This window comes from Lycorma delicatula, chromosome 7 (assembly GCF_047948215.1).
Source record: "Lycorma delicatula isolate Av1 chromosome 7, ASM4794821v1, whole genome shotgun sequence".
Taxonomy (NCBI): Eukaryota; Metazoa; Arthropoda; class Insecta; order Hemiptera; family Fulgoridae; genus Lycorma; species Lycorma delicatula.
The window spans coordinates 128018349-128038827 of NC_134461.1; the positions used below are offsets into that span (position 1 = coordinate 128018349).

Below are 20479 nucleotides of genomic sequence, written 5' to 3' on the forward strand. Positions count from 1 at the left end.
AATAAACCTGAAAGTAAAGGGTGATTCAAAGAAACGGGAAATTAAAAAAATTAAATAACGTTAATGAAAAATTTTTTTTAGAAAATGAATTTTATTTCATGTAATTGTACAAATGTTGCCATTTTAGGATACATACATTTTAGTTTATTTTTTAAAGATGACATCTTGCAGGTGACCTCCGTAAACACTCACGAAATCTCTTTGTTAAATTGTTCATGGTTTGACGTAACATCTCAACTGGAATTTCCGCAATCGCTTCTCGGATCTTTGCCTTCAGTTCTTCCGTTGTAGCAGGTCTACTGTGGAACACTTTGCTTTTAAGGTGACCCCACAAAACGTAATCGCAAGCTGAGACATCAGGCGATCTGGGAGGCCATCTAATGTCACCATTTCGTGAAATGACACGTTGTCCAAACAATCGGCATACAGCTGCCGTCGATATTCGTGCAGTATGTGACGTTGCTCTGTCTTGTTGAAAACAGGCTGTGTTAAGAATCGGTGGAAATCTCTTTTGTTGTTCCACAACAAAGGTTTCAAGCACGGCTACGTAACGAGCAGACGTCACTGTAATCGCAAGACCGTTGTCATCCTCAAAAAAATAAGGGCCTATAACACCGTAAGATGACATAGCACACCACACGGTCACTTTCTGGCTGTGCAACGTGACGCTGGTGTAGCTGCGTAGGATTTTCTTGTGCCCGGTATCTGAAATTTTGCTCGTTAACAAATCCACCGAGGTGGAAATGCGCTTCGTCTGACATCCACAGTTCGTGAACAAACTCTTCGTTATTATTTATCTTCTGAAGTATTACATTACAGAATTGTGCTCGCACAACTGCATCGTTCGGTTTCAGTTCTTGGACGATCTAAAACTTGTATGGATGGTATTGCAAGTCCTTCACTAACATTCTTTGAACACTTGAACTATGCGATTGTAAAGATGCTGAGAGATGACGGATTGACCGATGTGGACTTCGTGTGACAGAATCTTGTAAAGCTTGAACATTCTGTGGTGTATGGACGGTTCGCTCACGGCCTGGAGGTTTCTTTTTCATTGCCGAACCAGTTTCCTCAAAATTAGATATCCATGTTTTAATTGCATGTGCTGATGGAACACGGTCGTGCCGTCCCAGATTAAAATGACGGCAAAATTCTCTACGCGCTCCCTCCACACTGTCATTGTTTTTGTAAAACGCTTTGATAGAAAATGCACGTTGCACACCACTCCAAGGATCCATGACAACTAAATGGCAGGTTAGGTTAGAGAGGCTGGTGCCACTTATCAAGTGGTACCAATAGCCCACAGCTACCAACACAACTTTCAAAAGTTCCCGTTTCTTTGAATCACTCTGTACTTAATTTTTTAATGATAAAATACAACATTATTATAACGATGATGTAAATATAATATAATTTTAATCAAAGTGGTGGTCATTCTAAAGTGATTAGTGTTGCTGATCATAAATAATAAAAATTAAATTTAAAGAGAAATTATTGGATTTTAAGGAGATATTCAAAGGTTTGTAAAAGTGAAAAAAGTCTGATTATTATGACTGAATATATACCTGTGTATGGTGCTAATATTACATAGGAACTTTAGTACATATGTAATTTTATTTATTGTGCATCAGCTTTGGTACATTATATTTCACAGAATATTTACTTGGGTATTCTAGATACTTTCCTAAATAAACATACAAGTATTCTCGTAGTATACATTATTATCTGAACAGGAAAAAAACCTTTTCAGCAAAGTTTATAAGTAACAGTCAATGTTAATTTAATTAAAAATTTATTTAGGCTGACCTGCTTCTTGATCTAGAGGCTGAACGAGATTTTGGAGATCCACTTCTTGATCTAGACCCACTTTTAGATCTGTGTAAATGGAATTAAATACATGATTAGTTACAATTTATTCTATCTTAGGGTAATTTATAAATCATAAATATATCATACTAAGCTTAAAATTTTTATATTTAATACATGAACACTCTTTCAATATATTTATAATGCATCAATATGAGTTTTGAAAAAAAAATAGTCACAGCTCACTGATCATGCATACACTTAAAAAAAAAAAAACACTGGTGATTAAGAAAACAAACAAATTTTAGCAACAAGTAAACAGAAATAATTGAACAAATCTAAATGAATATAACTCTGAAATCAAAAGAAAAAAAACTGCAGCAATGTTTTGAGTGCTTATTTCAAATTCAGGGAAACCAACAAACATTTTCTTGAATAAAACTAAAAAATTATTGTACAATTTTTATAATAAATTATATATATTAATAGTGGACATATTCATCCATAATAATTTCAAAATTTACAAAACTAACATTTTTGACAAATTCAAATTTATAAAAACAATTTATTTAAATGCAATTATAAAATTAAATACCAACTGAAAATGCAGGATCCTGCGAAAATCAACTCTGAATTAATATGGTAAGTTTAACTTATCTATTTACTGTGTTTTGTTGGTTTAAATTTCATTTATTATATATATAGAGAAATGAGTTTTTGTAGCATAAAAAACCAAGTCTGCCTGAGATCTGAACTGAGAGCTTTATTGGTGGAATACTACCACTCTGCTAATGATATAAATAACAATGAAATTTAATTACGACCACTATTTACAGTTCAGATTACTTTCAACGTGTTGGCAAAATATTGCTACAATTGAGCAGCTAACAAATATTTCTGTATCCATCTTCATTGGGCCACACGGCAAACGGTCTAACAAAATATATTCATTTCCTTCCAGTAAACATACTCCTGACTTTCAGAATTTGACAAGGTGCTATTTCTGAGTATATTCCCTAAAATCAAGCATCATTAGTCACTTTAAATCACTTTGCAATTATATCTCTTGCTACAAGCATTTAGGTTTATGATTTTGTGTTGATTTATTCATATTTCTGTTTTCAATTTAACTTCTGAAACAATAAATAGTCATAGTAATTACAATAACTTTCGGCACATAATATGGCACAGGCAATCGCTTAAATTTATTTCTATTTATTTATTTACTCAACAGCAAATATATTACTGAAAAATAAATATTTAATACTTCAGATAAAAATAGAAGTAAACATTTTCTTGAGGTAAATCAATCACAAGTTTTTTTATAGTCGTTTAATTTATTTGTTTAATTAAACTATAATCTGATAACTTTGGTGTGCATCAACAACCTGTCTTATAGTTTAATTTTTTGTTGCTCTACATGATCCCAAAGAGAATCTATAACTGACAATTAATTCTTAATTTGATAATTCTTAGAGTTTAACAGTAATGAACTGATTAGTCATAATAAAAAAAAAAACTTTGTTATATAAAACTGTTTTTGAAAGGGTGGCTGTCCATTAAGAATGTGATTGGCTCATATTCTTACAATCAACTAGAACCATGGAGTCGGTTAATGGAACTTACCAATTACTTTAAATTAACTAACCTTCTAATTAGTTTAAAAATTAATAATTACATGTTAAAAAAAGGATTATAGATATTTCCAGTAATTTTATAATTTGACGGATTTCTTAAAAAAAAATGTTATATATCCTATAGCACAACAAATTTTTTCAAAATTAATATAATTCTCTAATCAAAAATTACTCTTAGTAAAATGTTTTCACTATCTGCATCACCAGAAACACTAATAAATATTTAATTTTTATTATTTAAAAAAGAAGAGTTAACAGGTTAAAAATGTAGACAATTACAAAAGATAAAAATGTATCTGTATCGTACAATTTAATTTTCTGTACCTAACAACCAATAGCAAGTTTAAGAAAAATTATCTAAAAAATATCACCTTGAGCCACTACGAGAACGAGAACCACTTTTAGAACGTGAACGACTTTTTGATCTACTACGAGATCTAGAACCACTCCTTGATCGTGAACCGCTACCAGACCTGGAACCACTTCTTGAACGACTACGAGAACGATCACTACCACTTGAAGTAATACGTCGTTTTCCTTTACCTTGATCTTCACTTCCGCTCTCACCACTGAAAATATAAAATAGAACATTTAAAAAAAAGATCACAATTAGCAGTTATTACATTCTTTTTGTTTAAAAACAGTGAAATATGATTTATCATAATTTTATCATAATATAAGTTCACAGGAAAATTTACAGTTTTACACTGTTATCTAACAATAAAAGTAAATCATTACCTTCAAGTTATCCCTACATGGTCACCACTGCTATAAAAGAGAACAACAAACTTTTTCAGTGAAACAAGCGGCAAGTTTAATTTCATAAAGCAAGGAGAGTTATGCCTCACCATTTAAAAATCATTTTCTAATTAAATAAAAATAAAATATTATCCTAATAAAGATAAATACTGCAATTATATTATTTACATTATTATATATTTATATTATATTTTATTTATCAACTAAAGAAAAAAAAAGATTTCCATTTTTCATGTAATTTTTTTTATCTACAGGTAATATAAGGGAAGTTTTTTTAAAAATATAATTCTGTTAAAGAGAGGGAAATATTTATCTTAATTTTATTATTATTATTATTAGTATATTATAACTAATATTAATATAACATAAAACATTAAGAAATTTTATTGGTTGCTCTGGAATCTGATTTTAAATCTGTAGTGAGATTTGAAACTATAGATGAAACACTATTTTATTGTAGAAAAAAAATGTTTTTATAATTTTATTTTAGATTAAATGATATTATAATTACTAATAATAATAAAACTTTTTAATGTAAGTTGTGATAAAAAATCAAGACTGAAAATTATCTAAGCTTTGAAAGTCAACTTTTGGTGGAAGAAATAAAAAACAGAACTCCATGGTGAATTCTGTTTATTACTTTATTTAGATGGTACTAAACATTATTAATTTTTCAAGTGGATATAATGTGGTTTAACTGGAAAAAAAAAAATTAAATATACATACTTTTATATTAATAATATACTTTACCAAAAGAATTTAAAATTTACATACCCACTAGCAATTTTCAATTTATCACTGTCACTATCTGATTCACTAGTTGAAATAGTTGCTTTAGAAACAATACGCATCTTTTGTTTAGCAGATAACCCATCATCCACAGCCTTCTGTCTCCCTTTCTTTGGTTTAGGCTCCTGAAAAAATTCCAGTACTTCTTAAAATATCATATCAGAGGTTGACAAATTATGAAATATTTATAAATATATAAAATAATATTACACAAAGGCAATTCAATAACAGGTAATTTGATAAATAATTATGAAGTTAAGTAACTGAATACAGTAAGTTACAGCAGTTTCTCTTTACTGTAACTGTGTGCTATGTAATATAAGTACTAGTCTTGAGTTTTAAAGATTTATAGGCGTGAAGGGACAACACATACTACACAAGATTAACAAAGAATAGTAAAACTTTTCTTAACATTTACCCCTATAAAAAACACTCTCTTAACTTGTTCAGTAGCAGGTATTAAATGAAGCAGAACCTTTGCTGGAGCAGGTTTTTTTTAAAAAGAAAACTAAAATTGTTCACTTACTTTTAGTTTTACGATCTCTACTCTTCTTCTGGCAAAGCTTTTTATTCCAAATTTAATAGTTTTAAAAATAAAGCAGCTTTAAAAATAATCTTTTCTCAAAATAAAACTATTTTTAAACCATATGGTCCTTCATAGTTTGTTAAATAAAACAGAGGTTTGCCATTTTAAATTAATACAGTTATTACTTCATTTTGAATTAACTATAAATATGACTGACATCTTTCTTAGCTGAAACTTAGGTCATTAAAATTTTGATCTAATAGCATTTTTTATATACATATCTGTTTTTTCTCTTTATTTTGTTTGTGAACATAATGTACCCACTGTATCAGGATTTTTCTTTTTCAGTGTTGTGGGTAAAACTAAAAAAAGGTGTAATTCCATAACGCACTGAAGGACTTCCCCCTTTGATTTTTTGCTACATCAAATCTAACCTAATGATTTCTTATTTTCAATCCTCCATAGCAGTGATTCTCAACCTTTTTAAGCTTCATGAACACAAAAAAAATATATATATATAATTAATATTTTACAACACTCCAACCCCAACTCAATAAAACCTAGTTAAAACTATTTTGCTGCGTTGATCACGATGGGTATGAACGTGCATGTATAAAGTGTACAACATGGCAATTTACAGTTTCCAACTTGATGTGCACGTGCTCCTTGTAATTTGGTTTATTTGAATAATATTCACTGTGAGAGCGTCATGTTTGACGCTCTCATGCTTACGCGCTCACAAAAGCAATTCTAGCGCTCAGCTTAATAGTAGAAGGAAGATTAAAGAAAAACATACATGGCATTTATAGACTTAGAAAAGGCATTTGATAAAGTAGACTGGAATAAAATGTTTAGCATTTTAAAAAACTTAGGATTCAAGTATAAAAATAGAAGAACAATTGCTAACGTTTACAGGAACCAAACTGCAACAGTAATAATCAAAGAACATATGAAAGAAGCTGTAATAAAAAAGGGAATCTGACAAGGATGTTCCCTATCCCCATTACGTTTTAATCTTTACATGGAACTAGCAGTTAATGATAAAGAACAATTTAGGTTCGGAGTAAGAGTACAAGGTGAAAAGATAAAGATGCTACGATTTGCTGATGATATAGTAATTCTAGCCGAGAGTAAAAAGGATTTAGAAGAAACAATGAACGGCATAGATGAAGTCCTACGCAAGAACTATCGCATGAAAATAAACAAGAACAAAACAAAAGTAATGAAATGTAGTAGAAATAACAAAGATGGACCACTGAATGTGAAAATAGGAGGACAAAAGATTATGGAGGTAGAAGAATTTTGTTATTTGGGAGGTAGAATTACTAAAGATGGACGAAGCAGGAGCGATATAAAATGCTGAATAGCACAAGCTATTCTTAACTATCAGTTAATGATGTTAAAGAATAACTTAAGATCTGACATAAAAGTGCAAGGTGAAAGATAAAGATGCTGAGATTTGCTGATAATAATAATTCTACCTAACAGTAAAAAAGATTTACAAGAAACAATGAATGGCACGGATGAAGTCCTATGCAAGAACTGAAATGTAGTAAAAATAATGTAGATGGACCACTGATTATAAAAATAGGAAGAGAAAAGATTATGGAGGTAGAAGAATTTTGTTATTTGGGAAGTAGAATTACTAAAGATGGACAAAGCAAAAGCGATATAGAATGCCAAATGGCAGAGCCAAAAGAAATATAATTTGCTTATATCAAAAATTAATTTAAATATCAGGAAACCATTTTTGAAAGAGTATGTTTGGAGCGTAGCTTTATATGGAAGTACCTGAGAAGAAAAGATCAGTAACTTTTGAAATGTGGTGCTACAGCACCACAGAATGTTAAAAATCAGATGGGTGGATAAACTGAGAAATGAAGAGGTGCTGCGGCAAATTGATGAAGCAAGAATGAAGCATTTGGAGAAATATAGTAAGAAGAAGAGACAGACTTATAAGCCACAAATTAAGGTATCCTGGAATAGTTGCTTTGATATTGGAGGGACAGGTACATGTAAAAATTGTACAGGCAGGCAACACATGAAGGAAATTTAAAGAAAAACAAACCAACATAGATGGAATCTATAGACTTCGAAAAGGCATTTGATAATGTACACTAGAATAAAAAGTTCAGCATTTTAAAAATTTAGGATTCAAGTATAAAGATAGAAGAACTATTGCTAACATTTACAGGAACCAAAATGCAACAGTAATAATCGAAGAACATAAGAAAGAAGCTGTAATATAACAGGGAGTCCAACAAGGGTGTTCCCTATCCCCGTTACTTTTTAATCTTTACATAGAACTAGCAGTGATGTTAAAGAATAACTTAGATCTGACGTACAAGTACAAGGTGAAAAGATAAAGAATGCTATGATTTGCTGATTATATAGTAATTTTAGCTGAGAGTAAAAGAGATTTGGAAGAAACAATGAATGGGATGGATGAAGTCCTATGCAAGAACAACCGCATGAAAATAAACAAAAACAAAATGAAAGTAATGAAATATAGTAGTAATAATGTAGATGGAACACTGAATATAAAAATAGGGACAGAAAAGATTATGGAGGTAGAAGAATTTTGTTATTTAGAAAGTAGAATTACTAAAGATGGACGAAGCAAGAGTGATATAAAATGCTGAATAGCACAGGCGAAACGAGCCTTCAGTCAGAAATATAATTTGTTTACATCAAAAATGAATTTAAACGTCAGGAAAACATTTTTGAAAGTATATGTTTGGAGTGTAGCTTTATATGAAACTGAAACTTGGATTGGAGTACTTGAGAAGAAAAGATCAGAAATCTTTGAAATGTGGTGCTACAGCAGCATGTTAAAAATCAGATGGGTGGATTAAGTGAGAAATGATGAGGTATTGTGGTAAATTGATGTAGAAAGAAGCATTTGGAGAAATATAGTAAGAAGAAGAGACAGACTTATAGGCCACAAATTAAGGTATCCTGGAATAGTTGCTTTGATATTGGAGGGACAGGTACATGTAAAAATTGTACAGGCAGGCAACATTTGGAATATATAAACAAACTGTTAGGGATGTAGGATGTAGGGGGTATACCAAAATGAAATGACTGGCATTACATAGGGAATCTTGGAGAGCTGCATCAAACCTGTCAAACAAAAAAAAAATGTTAGATTTTATTGTTACTGAAACTAATAGTTTTGCTAACCAATAAGTAAAGAAGCCAGAAAAAAGTTATTTAAATGGGCTGATACTAGTGCGAATGAAGTGAGAAAATTTTTTGCACTTCTTAGATTGATGGGTATAGATCATTTGCCACATACATGCATGTACTAGTCGAATGATATGTTTACGAATGCTTTCATAAAAAGAATGATGTCCAGAGACAGATTTACTGCAATTTAAACCACTGGCATTTAGTGAGTATCTGTGGTAAACATGTTAAAGCACTGATAAAAATACACCTGAAGCACCTTACTTCATAGCATTAAGAGTAGCTAAGATGCTCAAACCCATACAATCACAAAAATCCTCACACTGCCTCCTGCAATTGATATGGTTAGAGTTTTAAAAAGCATGGAAGAAGCAAAAAATTGAAAAAAATTCCACTTTCTAACAACTCGGTTTGAAATATTTACTAATACACAAAAAAAAAAAATAATACACTAAAATAAAAAAAAATATTTCAAGCAGAGTCATTATTTAATTGCAGATTAGAGAATAAAAGGTTATAAGCAGATCTCTTGTACAAAGAGAAATAACATAATTTTACTATTATTTATTTCAGATTGTGTTCAAGAAAGCAGCAAAATTTAAAAACAAATATACTCAGGATACCCTTAAACATGGTATAGAGCAAAATTAGTATGTATGGGAATGCCATTGAAGGATTACGAAGCAATTTTCTGAAGAAAATTTTGTTTCTCTGTTAAGCAAATGTGCTTTCTTCCATACGCCAAACAGTATATAAAAAAAATGTATTTAATTTTTAACTAAACAGATACACATATTATTTTTACAGTACAGATTCGATCAAGTTCATATACCAAACAATTATGCCTATTCAATTAGTAAAATACCCAGTTGGCAATGACAATAATAAATTTATTTAAATTTTTACACATCTGTTTCAATTTTTTCAATGCAGATAGTCTCAAATATGTTTTGGATGTGTAAAACCATTATATGGTAATGCATAGTACATTCTTGAGGCCCTACACACTGCTGAGAGAACATAGTGACTTTTTTAATTACAAAATGGACAAATTCATGTGATTAGTACACGTCTCTTTTCAAGTTCTTTCAGAAAATCACAAGATTTCACCAAAATTCATTTATAAACAACATTTACTGGGTAGCTGAAGTAACTGTAAATGCTAAAGAAGCTTAATCTATTTTACAATAAAGTTTTTACCATAAAAATTAAGTTTCTATAAAATGATGTCTTTGTTCAAGCTAATGTGATTTTTAGTGATAAAAAAGTGATTTTTATGAAGACTGAGAATACTGATACACTAATTAATTCTTATTGTACTTAGCAGAAATCTATCTACATCGTATTGATAGCAATTTTATAACTGGTATAACAACTGTGTATCAAATACTTCTTTGGATTATTATTATTTGTTATACAATTTTCTTGGGATTCTATACAGCTAGATGAGAAAAATGAAAATAATGAAATACTGACATTCACAATGGAGAGGTAGTGTCTCAAACTTTCATACAGAAGTTCAAAGATTCAAATACCGATCAGGCGTGGCATTTTTTGTGCACTAGAAAAATTTTTAATCTATATTCCCTCATGTAAGCTTTAAGTTTACGGTAAATTAATCATTTACAAAAACATAAATGATTTTTTGTGTCAAGAAAAGCTTACTAACGATGTTTGAGTAATCCTAAAATTTTATAAACTGTTCCTGGTTAAATTAATTCAATTCCACAGATATTTAAGTTTGTTAAATTTTTAAGTAAGATGAGTTCCTACTTAACCGATTTTTTGCCAGTGGTGCGTAAACGCACTTTTCTAAAATAATTTTTTTTATAAATTTCTAAATAATTTTCTTCACTTTTTACAATTTGGCCTTACTTTGTTAAGTTCTTTGATCACCCTCACATAAGTTATAATTGATTACATTTTTATTTTTTAAGTTTAGCTGTATTCAAACTTACTGTAATTTAACATTCCGTGTAACTGCTTCATTTTATAATATATTTGGATAGCAGAGTGGTTGTTATAAATAATATTATTATTTTAATTATATCTCTAGGTTTTGTTTTTTATTGTCAATTGATAAAAATAACTTGTTTTTAAAATCATTATAAATAACAGTCGTTAAAGATAATGGTGCGATGACGCACCTTTGGTATAATGAGTAATGACTCATGAGCTAAGCGTACATCAAAATAGGTTATGTTGGAATATTCTCACAGTCTTGTGTTGCATTGTTTTGCTTATACATCGTTGTAGTTTTGTTTAGTCCAACATTTTATTGAATTGATACAGCGTTTCCTTTTGTTATTAAAAATTGATTACGTATTCGGTATTAATTTTATAATTCACAGAAATTTACTCAAGAAATATCTCAAACAATATTACATCGTCTTTTAGTATAGTGTTTATTTACTATGTACATGCATTAGTTTTACAAGAGTCGAGTTGATTTTATTATAATTTAAGTATTTTTTAAAATGTGGAATTTTGAAAAACCGCTGACACTTGACGAACTGCAGTCCATTTTAGATGAAGATGAAGATAACAATATATCGCAAGCAACTGCTATTGATGCTACTTTACTTATATTCCACCTAAAGTTGATGAACTTACAGATGAAGAAGATTTTGATGACAATTTGCTAATCGAGACCCCTTCTACAGCAACAACTGATATAGCAGGTACGTTTGAGTTTCATGTACATTCAGAAAAAGACATTGATGCTGAAATATCAAATTGCAAGGATAAACCAAAAAAATCTAAAACTAAACCCAAAACAAACATTCCAAAATGGGAAAAAATTGAACCAATTTATAAAGAATTGCCAATTTCAGTAGAACATAGACAAATAGAAATTTTAGAAAATAAACTGGCAGGAAAATCACCCCTTGAAATATTTTTCCTTTATTTTGATAATGATTTGGTGAATATGATTTTAGAGTTCAGTATAAAATATGCACATGACAACAATCGGCATGATTTTTCTTTAAATAGTGCGTTACTAAAAAGATTTATTGCAATTTCGATATTGACTGGTTATCATACGCTACCTCAAACAGAAATGTATTGGAGTAAGGATGAAGATAAGGTTGTTGAAATAGTCAGAAATTCAATGAGCCGTAACACCTTTAGAGCAATAAAAAGGAACCTGCTCCTTTCCAATAACAAATTGCTTGACAAGAACGATGAATTTGCAAAAATTCGGCCATTTTTTGATGAAATAAACAAACGTAATTTACAATTTGGCGTTTTTTCTCATAATTTATCTATTGATGAAGAAATGGTGCCATATTTTAGTAGGCATTCAGCAAAAATGTTTATAAGGGGAAAACCAATCAGATTTGGATTCAAGCTTTGGTGTTTATGTAGTTCTGATGGGTATTTGTACCAATTATACCATACGAAGGTGCTAAAAAAGAAAAACCTGAATATGGTCTGGGGGACACAAGTAGTACTCGATCTGTTAAATGTTGTATCCCATCCAAACGAGCATAGAATTTATTTTGACATACGATTTAATTTTTTTTCGACATACGATCTATTTAAATTACTCAATGAAAAAGGATATTTCGCTACCGGCACTGTCAGAGAAAATAGGCTTCCTAATTGCCCACTAAAGAGTTCAAAAGTATTGCAGAAGATGGATAGAGGTACATTCGATTTTGCATTTGATAAAAAAACTAGTTTTGCAGTAGCTAGATGGAATGATAATGCAGTGGTGACAGTTGCCAGTAATCACAATGGAATTTACCCATTAGCAAATACAAAAAGATATAGCAGAAAAGAAAGAAAAGATATAACTATTAGTCAGCCATTAATGGTAGCACAATACACAAAATTCATGGGTGGCGTGGATTCTCATGACAATGGCATTGGAAACTATAGAATAAAAGTGCGTGGAAAAAAGTGGTGGTGGCCATTGTTTACTAATGCTTTCGATTCTGTTATAGTAAATTCGTGGAAACTATATCGGCTTGTAAACCATGATAAAATCAGTCAAATTGAATTTAGGTCGTACCTTGTATTATTGTTGATCAAAAGTGAGGAAATAAAAATACCACAGTGCATCGCTAAAATTCGGGGAGATAATGCTCCTTCTCCATCATTGGTAACCAAAGGTCGGCCTTCAAAAAATAGTTTGCCGGAAAATATTCGTTGGACAAAGTAGGGCATGTTATTTCCGAACATGCAAACAAAGCTAGAAGACGATGTAAGCTGTGCGAAAACCACACAATATTTTTGTGTATAAAATGTAAAGTCCACCTGCACTCAAAATGTTTCAAAGAATTTCATTCACCACAAAGAAAATAAATCCACAATAAACTAAAAACAATTTAATGTAGTTTATTCATAGTTGTTTTTTTCTAGCTTTACAAATAGTTTGGTTTCTTTTTACGTTTTTACAAAGTTACATTTTATATTATGCTTTTGGTAAACGAACCATTTTATTACTAAGCCATTACTGAATTTTTTGTTGATATGAAAATATTTCTAGCTTTATATACTTACAAATAGATGAAATAAAGTTATTAATAAAAAAAAAAGTAGTGTTTATTTAATTCTGGCAATTAATGGGTTAAATCTGGAGATAAAATTGAGGTAGATAATTACAGACTCAATTTAGTTTCTTCAAAATTATTTTAAAAATAGTACAAGACAGGTTGTTGAAGTTCCTACATTATAATTAAACAATTTTTTTAATGATACTTTTGTTTGTCACAGTCTGTAGATTGTATTATTACCTATTTATATAGCTCAGCTGCATACTAGCTGATTTCAATTAAGATTACAGGGCTTTTCTTGACATAAAATAAATAAGTGATGCTGTTAATTGTGGATTTTTTAAATAAGATTTTTTATAAGCTTTAAAAATCTTATAGCATTTTTAAATTAAATAAAAAAAATAATACTGACCCCGATAGATCTGCGTCCTCTTTTCTTTTTTGGTCGATCACTTCCAGAATCAGAATCACCTCCTTCTGCTTGTTTCTCTCTGCGCTTTCTGGCTCCCCCACCACCAATTCTCTTTCTTTTCTTTTCTCCAGGTTCACTAAACACATAAAAATAAAATTCCACTTTGACCATAATTTCTATACTTGTTTACTGTTATGTTTGTGAATCTGCAGATGAGATGGTTATTCCTTATTGCTTTTGTTTGCAAATCTAGTGTATTTCCATTTCCATTGAGAGTAATGGCCAACAAATGCTTGAATATGTTGTTATAATATACCATTCAGAGCCAATGTTGTTAAAGAAGAGTCATTTGCACAAATATTGTATAAAATTTTTCTTAGTTTGTACTTTAATTACAATCTACAAATTGAGCTGTTTTTTTAATCATTACTAACTGTGAAATTAAATTTAATTACTTTTTATTAATCATTGCAATATACATTATATATATTGTAACAAAAAAAATTCACGAAATATTTGTGGATTTATTCCTGATAGATGCATTTTCCACATCTTTTGTACAGAGAAAGTACATATTTTGTAATATTTACTTATATTTTAAATGTTCAAAATTTATTTTGAAAGAGATTTCACTGTTGTTAAAACAGTGAAATATCAATAATAATAGTAATTCAGAAATATATTACTGATAAAGTAAATATCTGATGGCTCATATAATATTTGTAAATTAATGATAAAATCTGTTACCTGTGTACAACAAAATAGTGTATAATCTATATAATTATAGACAAGCATAAATATAAATGATGGAGGCTTTTGAAATATGGACAAGAAGGAGATTAAATAAACAAAATGAAAAATGAAGAAATAGTACAAAATTAGAAGCTTAATATGTTGCAAGTTGGTATTTCTTTGGTGAAAAACTTAATTTTAATGATAAAATGGCCATATGCTGATCAACAACTGCATTCATGAGGAATGATTTCTGATACCAATCAGCATCTGCAATCCACTGCAAACAACCTTTTTTGCAGTAAATATATACAATTTTTTTTTATATTTAAAAAATACATTATTCAATTTTTGGGTTAATACAATAAAATAAGTATAACGGTAACATACAATCTAAAAATAAAATTGCTGTTATAAAAAAATTATTAGGTACCAAGAAAAAAACTAAAAGCTAAAATAACACTTCATTTACTTAGTAAAGTAATAATAAAATGTAATCTAAAATTAAAATAATTTTGAAAAAATTACAAAAGTACCATTCAGAAAGAAATAAAAAAAAAAAAACAAAATATTTAAAACTATTAAAATTTCATTTCGATAGTAGAAGTCAGTTCACAATAAATTCCAATACTTAGTCAATTAAACTTTTGTGAAAGTTATTAAAACCTTGAGTTAGACACAAAGCTGGGTGATCTGACTCATTAAACAAAAAATGTCACATCTTTCCATCATTTCTGCTTGGTGTACCTGTAAACATTGTTGTAGTTCTTGCTTTTGTCATTCCGCCACAGCAAGTTTTCTTTGGTTCATGTTTAAGTTGTGTCACAGTGGAGTTATACTAATTTTTTATTAAAATGACGGGAGTATCAGGAATTTTATTACGGATACATGAAAATTATGTAATGAGACATTTGAATTTTGATTAATTTTTTGTTACGGGCAACAGCTGCTTATAAGTGAAAGATGGTAAATATGATCTGCCAACTTGTTACATTTATTATTTTCCTCTCTGTAGGATAATAAGCCATCCGTATCAGAATGGTCAATTCCACCATAGTTTTGTTGTATTTAATAACTAGCTCAGATTTCAACAGCATGTCATTTTTGCAACTGGTAGTTTCAACTAAGTCTGCTGCAAATTTTGAGCTGATCATCATCAGCTGTAATGACGCCATCTGAAAATGCATATATCCATTTACAAGTTCAACAATTGATCTTTATTTAGTTTGGATTTGATGATGAGAGGGATTTTCTTTGCAATTACTTCAAAATGTACCAGTGGAGTGTCATACCTTCTACAAGTTATTGGATAAGATTCACACTATGATAATAGTTATCCATGAAAAGAAAATAAGCAACCCCTATCTAACTTTCCTTTCACTAATTTAAGGACTACTTTTTTATGATCTTCTCCATGAACATCTGGATTAAAGGATCCAGTGTGCAGTAAAACTCATAAAATAAATTTTGCTGGTTCAGTTAACATGTACAGTTCTATGTTATATTTATGTCATTTCCCTTTTATGCATTCAAGAAAAATTTATCTGCCTTTCTACAGCATCATGGATTTGTTTATTTATAAACGCTTGTCATTGTATAAATAATGTTTTTGTGCAATGCATCAGGCAATTAGTAGTTGAGTAAGTCAGTTGTCAAGAGGATTTTCTAGATTGCTGAATGATGATCGTAAAGCTTTGATTCTTTGAAATCTATATTTACAACAGAGAAAAGAATAGCACCAACACAAACTTTTTTTGTATGGAAAAGCTTTTCTTTGTATTGCAAATTTTATGAAAATATTTTAGTCTTAAAAAAAAAAAAAACTAAAATACAAAAATAAATTACTATATTATTATTATTATTACTCAATTTTAATGTTATTTATTATGTATTACTAAAATTTAATCTCTGGACTGAATTTCTAAACTTATTTAGGAGTAATTTTTATTTTTTCAAAAAGAAAAGGTTTATTTTATTTATACAAATGGTTAAATAAAAAAAAAAAAAAACAAATCCATATTTTGAGTAAAATAGTACTATAATCAAACATATTATTATTCAAATAATATATTATTCTTAACAGTACGTTAAAAATGATGCTACTGTTAACTATTCAGAATGAGGAATATCATTTTGAAAAAATGTTAAAATGATAAATAAAAATGATAAGACAACTGGCTATCAGTTGGAATAAAATAACCACAACTTCAGCCATCACAGTGTTTGAAATACACAAACATTTGGGCTATCTGTTCTAAGCTTAAAACCACTTAAAAATGACTCTCAAACATAGATTAGTTTCACTAATTATTTTTTTTTTTTAAATTTCCAATTACAAATACTTATTATAAATCACATGTCACTATAAAAAAATTCATTAAAAATTTCCAAAAATATTAGAATCCAATATAACAAATTACCTTTTCCGTTTCTTTGTTTGTTGTTGTGAAGGACTGCCACCTCCACCTCCTGCGTCACTACCAGAATCGGAGATGTACTGTTCTGGTTTTCTTCCTCTACCTTTAGATTTCTTTTCACTAGGCATATCACCGAAGACAAGGGCACCTTTAGTCTTTTCTTTATATTCTTGACGTTTCAGCAACATTTGTTCCAGTTCTATCTTACGTTTTTCTTCTAGCATTCTCTGAAATTTTTTTTTATTAAAGTTGTAAAATACACATTAAGCAAACCCTGATAATATTTTATAATTATATATCAAAAAACCTCGCTTTTTTATTTTATTAAGATAAAATATAACAGAATAAAAGATAGTTTTCTTTTTTTTGTATATATAAAAAAACTTTTTTAAATATCTTATAATGCAGCACACACTTTAAAACAAGACCTATATGATGACTATAGCACACACTATAATGAGACTATATGAGTCTATAATATAGACGCACTAGCCATGAAGTGTGGTAGATCAGAAGGTGTTGTGTTCGGTTTCTAAGGTGGAGTTCAATATATCAAGTTCTTACTTATTGCTCTAGGTTATAAGTATTTGATTTGATAACATTCATCATGGCTTTGAAAAGACATTCAGATGTAACATGAATGGGATAAAACTAGATATACCTACAGTAGCATGATTTTAATCAATTTAAAGTAAAACGTAAAAGTTAAATCCAAGTATTAATACTAAATTTCATACCTTATTACATGGAGAACAATCACCCTTTGTTCTCTAGTTCAATATATGTTCATTTATACATCCATTGTGTAATCTAAATTTGTGGCAAATACACATTCTTCTTGAGATTAATTCCTACTCGCTCTTAAAATTTTTTTTCAATAATCAAATGAGGATAATCATATCAAATGAGAATAAGTACATCTTTGATTCATACATCAATAAGTTTTCACATATTATTCCCAAAGATAAATTTTATTTTAATAATTTAGTTTTTCTTAAATCTTTAATGTTTTTATTGGGGATAAGAATTCTTATGGTTTGTGTAAAACCAATAAGTTTTCTTCGTCATTACTGCTCTAATTTAATTGTTTCTGATGGTCAGCCTTATTACCCTCCAATATCTGGAAGAAGTATTCACTGAATTTATTTCCCTAAATTGTTAATTATTTCAGTTTAATTTTTTTTTTTTTTTTAATACTTCTGTACATTTCATAATTTTGTTTTTGATTATACTTATATTCCATCAACTGTTCTTCATGCTTTATGTATGGATTCCAAAAAACATTTCCTATGAAAAATAATTTGATTAATACTATTCAATTTTTTTAATTCATTTTTACAACTAGCTTTTATTTTTCCAACAAATATGTTTTAGAAGCTCATTATGGTATAATTTTGACAATTCAAATTTTTATGAAAATTTAGGATAATCAGCTTTGTTGTGATAGATTGGGAAACGTATGGAAATTTTTACTCTACTGTCACAGTACAGATTAAGAACAAAACAAACAAACCATTATAACACAAGATTTGAAATATACGAATTTCTTATTTAATTAATTATGGTTCACACACTTTTGCCTAGTTATTTATATGAAAGTAATCTCATGATAAATCTAGTAAGTTTTGGTTACTTTGTAATTACAATTATTGTTTTCAAGTGAGTAGAGAGATGATCATTGTGATGGACGATTATTCAGTATTCACTCATTGTAGTGTGATTACTTTTAATCAAAGATATAAAATAAATCATTGGTACCGTACTCTTTTTTTTAATAAATTAATAATGGTGTATATAATTATAATTACAGTGAACTTTTTTTTTGAGGTAATGGTTAATAATAAATATTTCACATCCAGCAGTTTATTTACCAAGAAAAGGAAAATTATGTATTTACTACTTCTCAGCAGAAAGGGCACGCTAATTTATTGTTTTAAAAGATTATATAGTCTTTCTTTATGACTGTTAAAGAGATGTAAAGAGTATCATTTGTTTCATCTAAGCGATATCACTGGTTATTCATTATAAGAGGTACGAGTCACAGTTGTTTTCTCTTGGAGTAATAATGTCCAGCATTCAACCGGTCGTTGGTAAAGAGAGTGAAGACAATTACTCTCCGAACACCATTTTGGTGGACGGCATGTTGACGTGAAACATTTTCAGCGTGGTGAAAACAGCATTGAGAAACCACTTCATTCCTCACTTTTCCTAGAAAGCCTAGTACAGGGTTTGAACAAAAAAAAATGGCTAATGCAGGTTTCGAGAATGATTTGTATCTTACGTTATGTTGCCTAAAATCTTTTTGGTACCTATCAGGTAGTTATTTACTGTGTGGTTTCAGGTACTGATGGGCACATATTATTAAAAATAGTCAAATGCAGCATATTACATAAATGTAAGTAAGAATATATCTAACTGGATGGGTATAGGTCGAGATGTTCGGCAAGGATGCTGTCTCTCACCAACGCAGATAAACATTTATATTGAAGATATGATACAGAATATATTAGAAGGAAGATAGGCACAAGTGTAAGAGGGTGAAAAATAAGATTGAAGGTACTTATTTTTAGGATAATTCATGGATAGCCTTGGAGGAAGGAATGAAAATAAATACAGGAAAAACTAAAATAATGGAAGAACACAACAAAGAGGATTTCATTAAATCTTCTGTTTCTCCTTACCACTTAAGGAGAAAGTGAAAGAAGAATAGAAAAAGTAAAAAATTACAGATATTTGGGAACTGTAGTGACAGAGATCTGGAAGAAAGCAGTGGAAATAAAATGGATAGCGATGGCAAAGGAAGTCAAAGTAAAGTGAAATGGCAAAGGAAGAACAGATCTTCTTAAGACAGATTTTTATCTGTCTCTCCTAAGAGGAAATTACTATGTAATAAAAGTCTGGACTACATGTTTCGAGGGACTACACGTCCAAGGGTGTGGAATCTTGATGACTACATTGGAAGGACCACTAAAAGGTGAAAGGAAGCCAAAGATAAAATTAATAGAGGAAGTGAAGTTTGGAAACTAATGAGGATTAATGAGAAGGCTTGGGATATCAATAAATGGCTCTCCATTTATGCCACTGCTCTCTAGCAGTGGCATAAGGGACCTGCTGCCAGGCAGAATACCAGATGATGATGATGATATACTATTAGATAAATAATATTTTTATAGTTCCTGTAGGAGGTAACTGAAAAAAAAGTACAAATTCAATAGGACTAATAATATTACCTGTTCCTCCATTTGTCGTAATCGGAAAGCTTCACGTTCTTCTTCTTGTTTACGCCGCAGTTGCTTTTCTTCTTCATCAAGACGTCTAGCTCGAGCTACGTGATACTGCGCTTGTGATAATAAATCTTGACACTGTCTCGCTTCTAGTGCAGCTAAAGTCATATCATACCGCATTCCATCACCATGCTCAGCTAAATAATTGAAATACCTAAATAAAGAATAAACAATTAGAGATAAATAGAAGTTAACAAAAGATAAAGCGATCGGTTCTTAAAATTTACTGCAGATTTTAATCAAAGTTTACATTTAAACAAATTACTTTTATGATTTATAATACGATGCAGATATAATTACACCGATTTGATTATGAATTTTTATCTTACTGTTAAATATCCAGTAACTGCTGCACCCACTTTCGAACCATTCTACCATTTATAAACTTTTTCACCGTAAAAATTATTAACATTCTGATGACTATCA

General features: G+C 29.7%; 1 protein-coding gene across 1 annotated transcript in view; it reads right to left on the reverse strand.

Annotated features, from left to right (window-relative positions):
- Positions 1-20479, reverse strand: part of Ctr9 (RNA polymerase-associated protein Ctr9) — a 111837-nt gene that overhangs the window by 12888 nt on the left and 78470 nt on the right. Inside the window, exons 16-21 of the mRNA XM_075372126.1 lie at positions 20000-20207; positions 16773-16996; positions 13621-13756; positions 4977-5116; positions 3815-4012; positions 1807-1875 (exon numbers count right to left, since the gene is read on the reverse strand). Coding sequence (XP_075228241.1) covers positions 1807-1875; positions 3815-4012; positions 4977-5116; positions 13621-13756; positions 16773-16996; positions 20000-20207 — 975 coding nt within the window. The remainder of the gene's footprint in view (positions 1-1806; positions 1876-3814; positions 4013-4976; positions 5117-13620; positions 13757-16772; positions 16997-19999; positions 20208-20479) is intronic.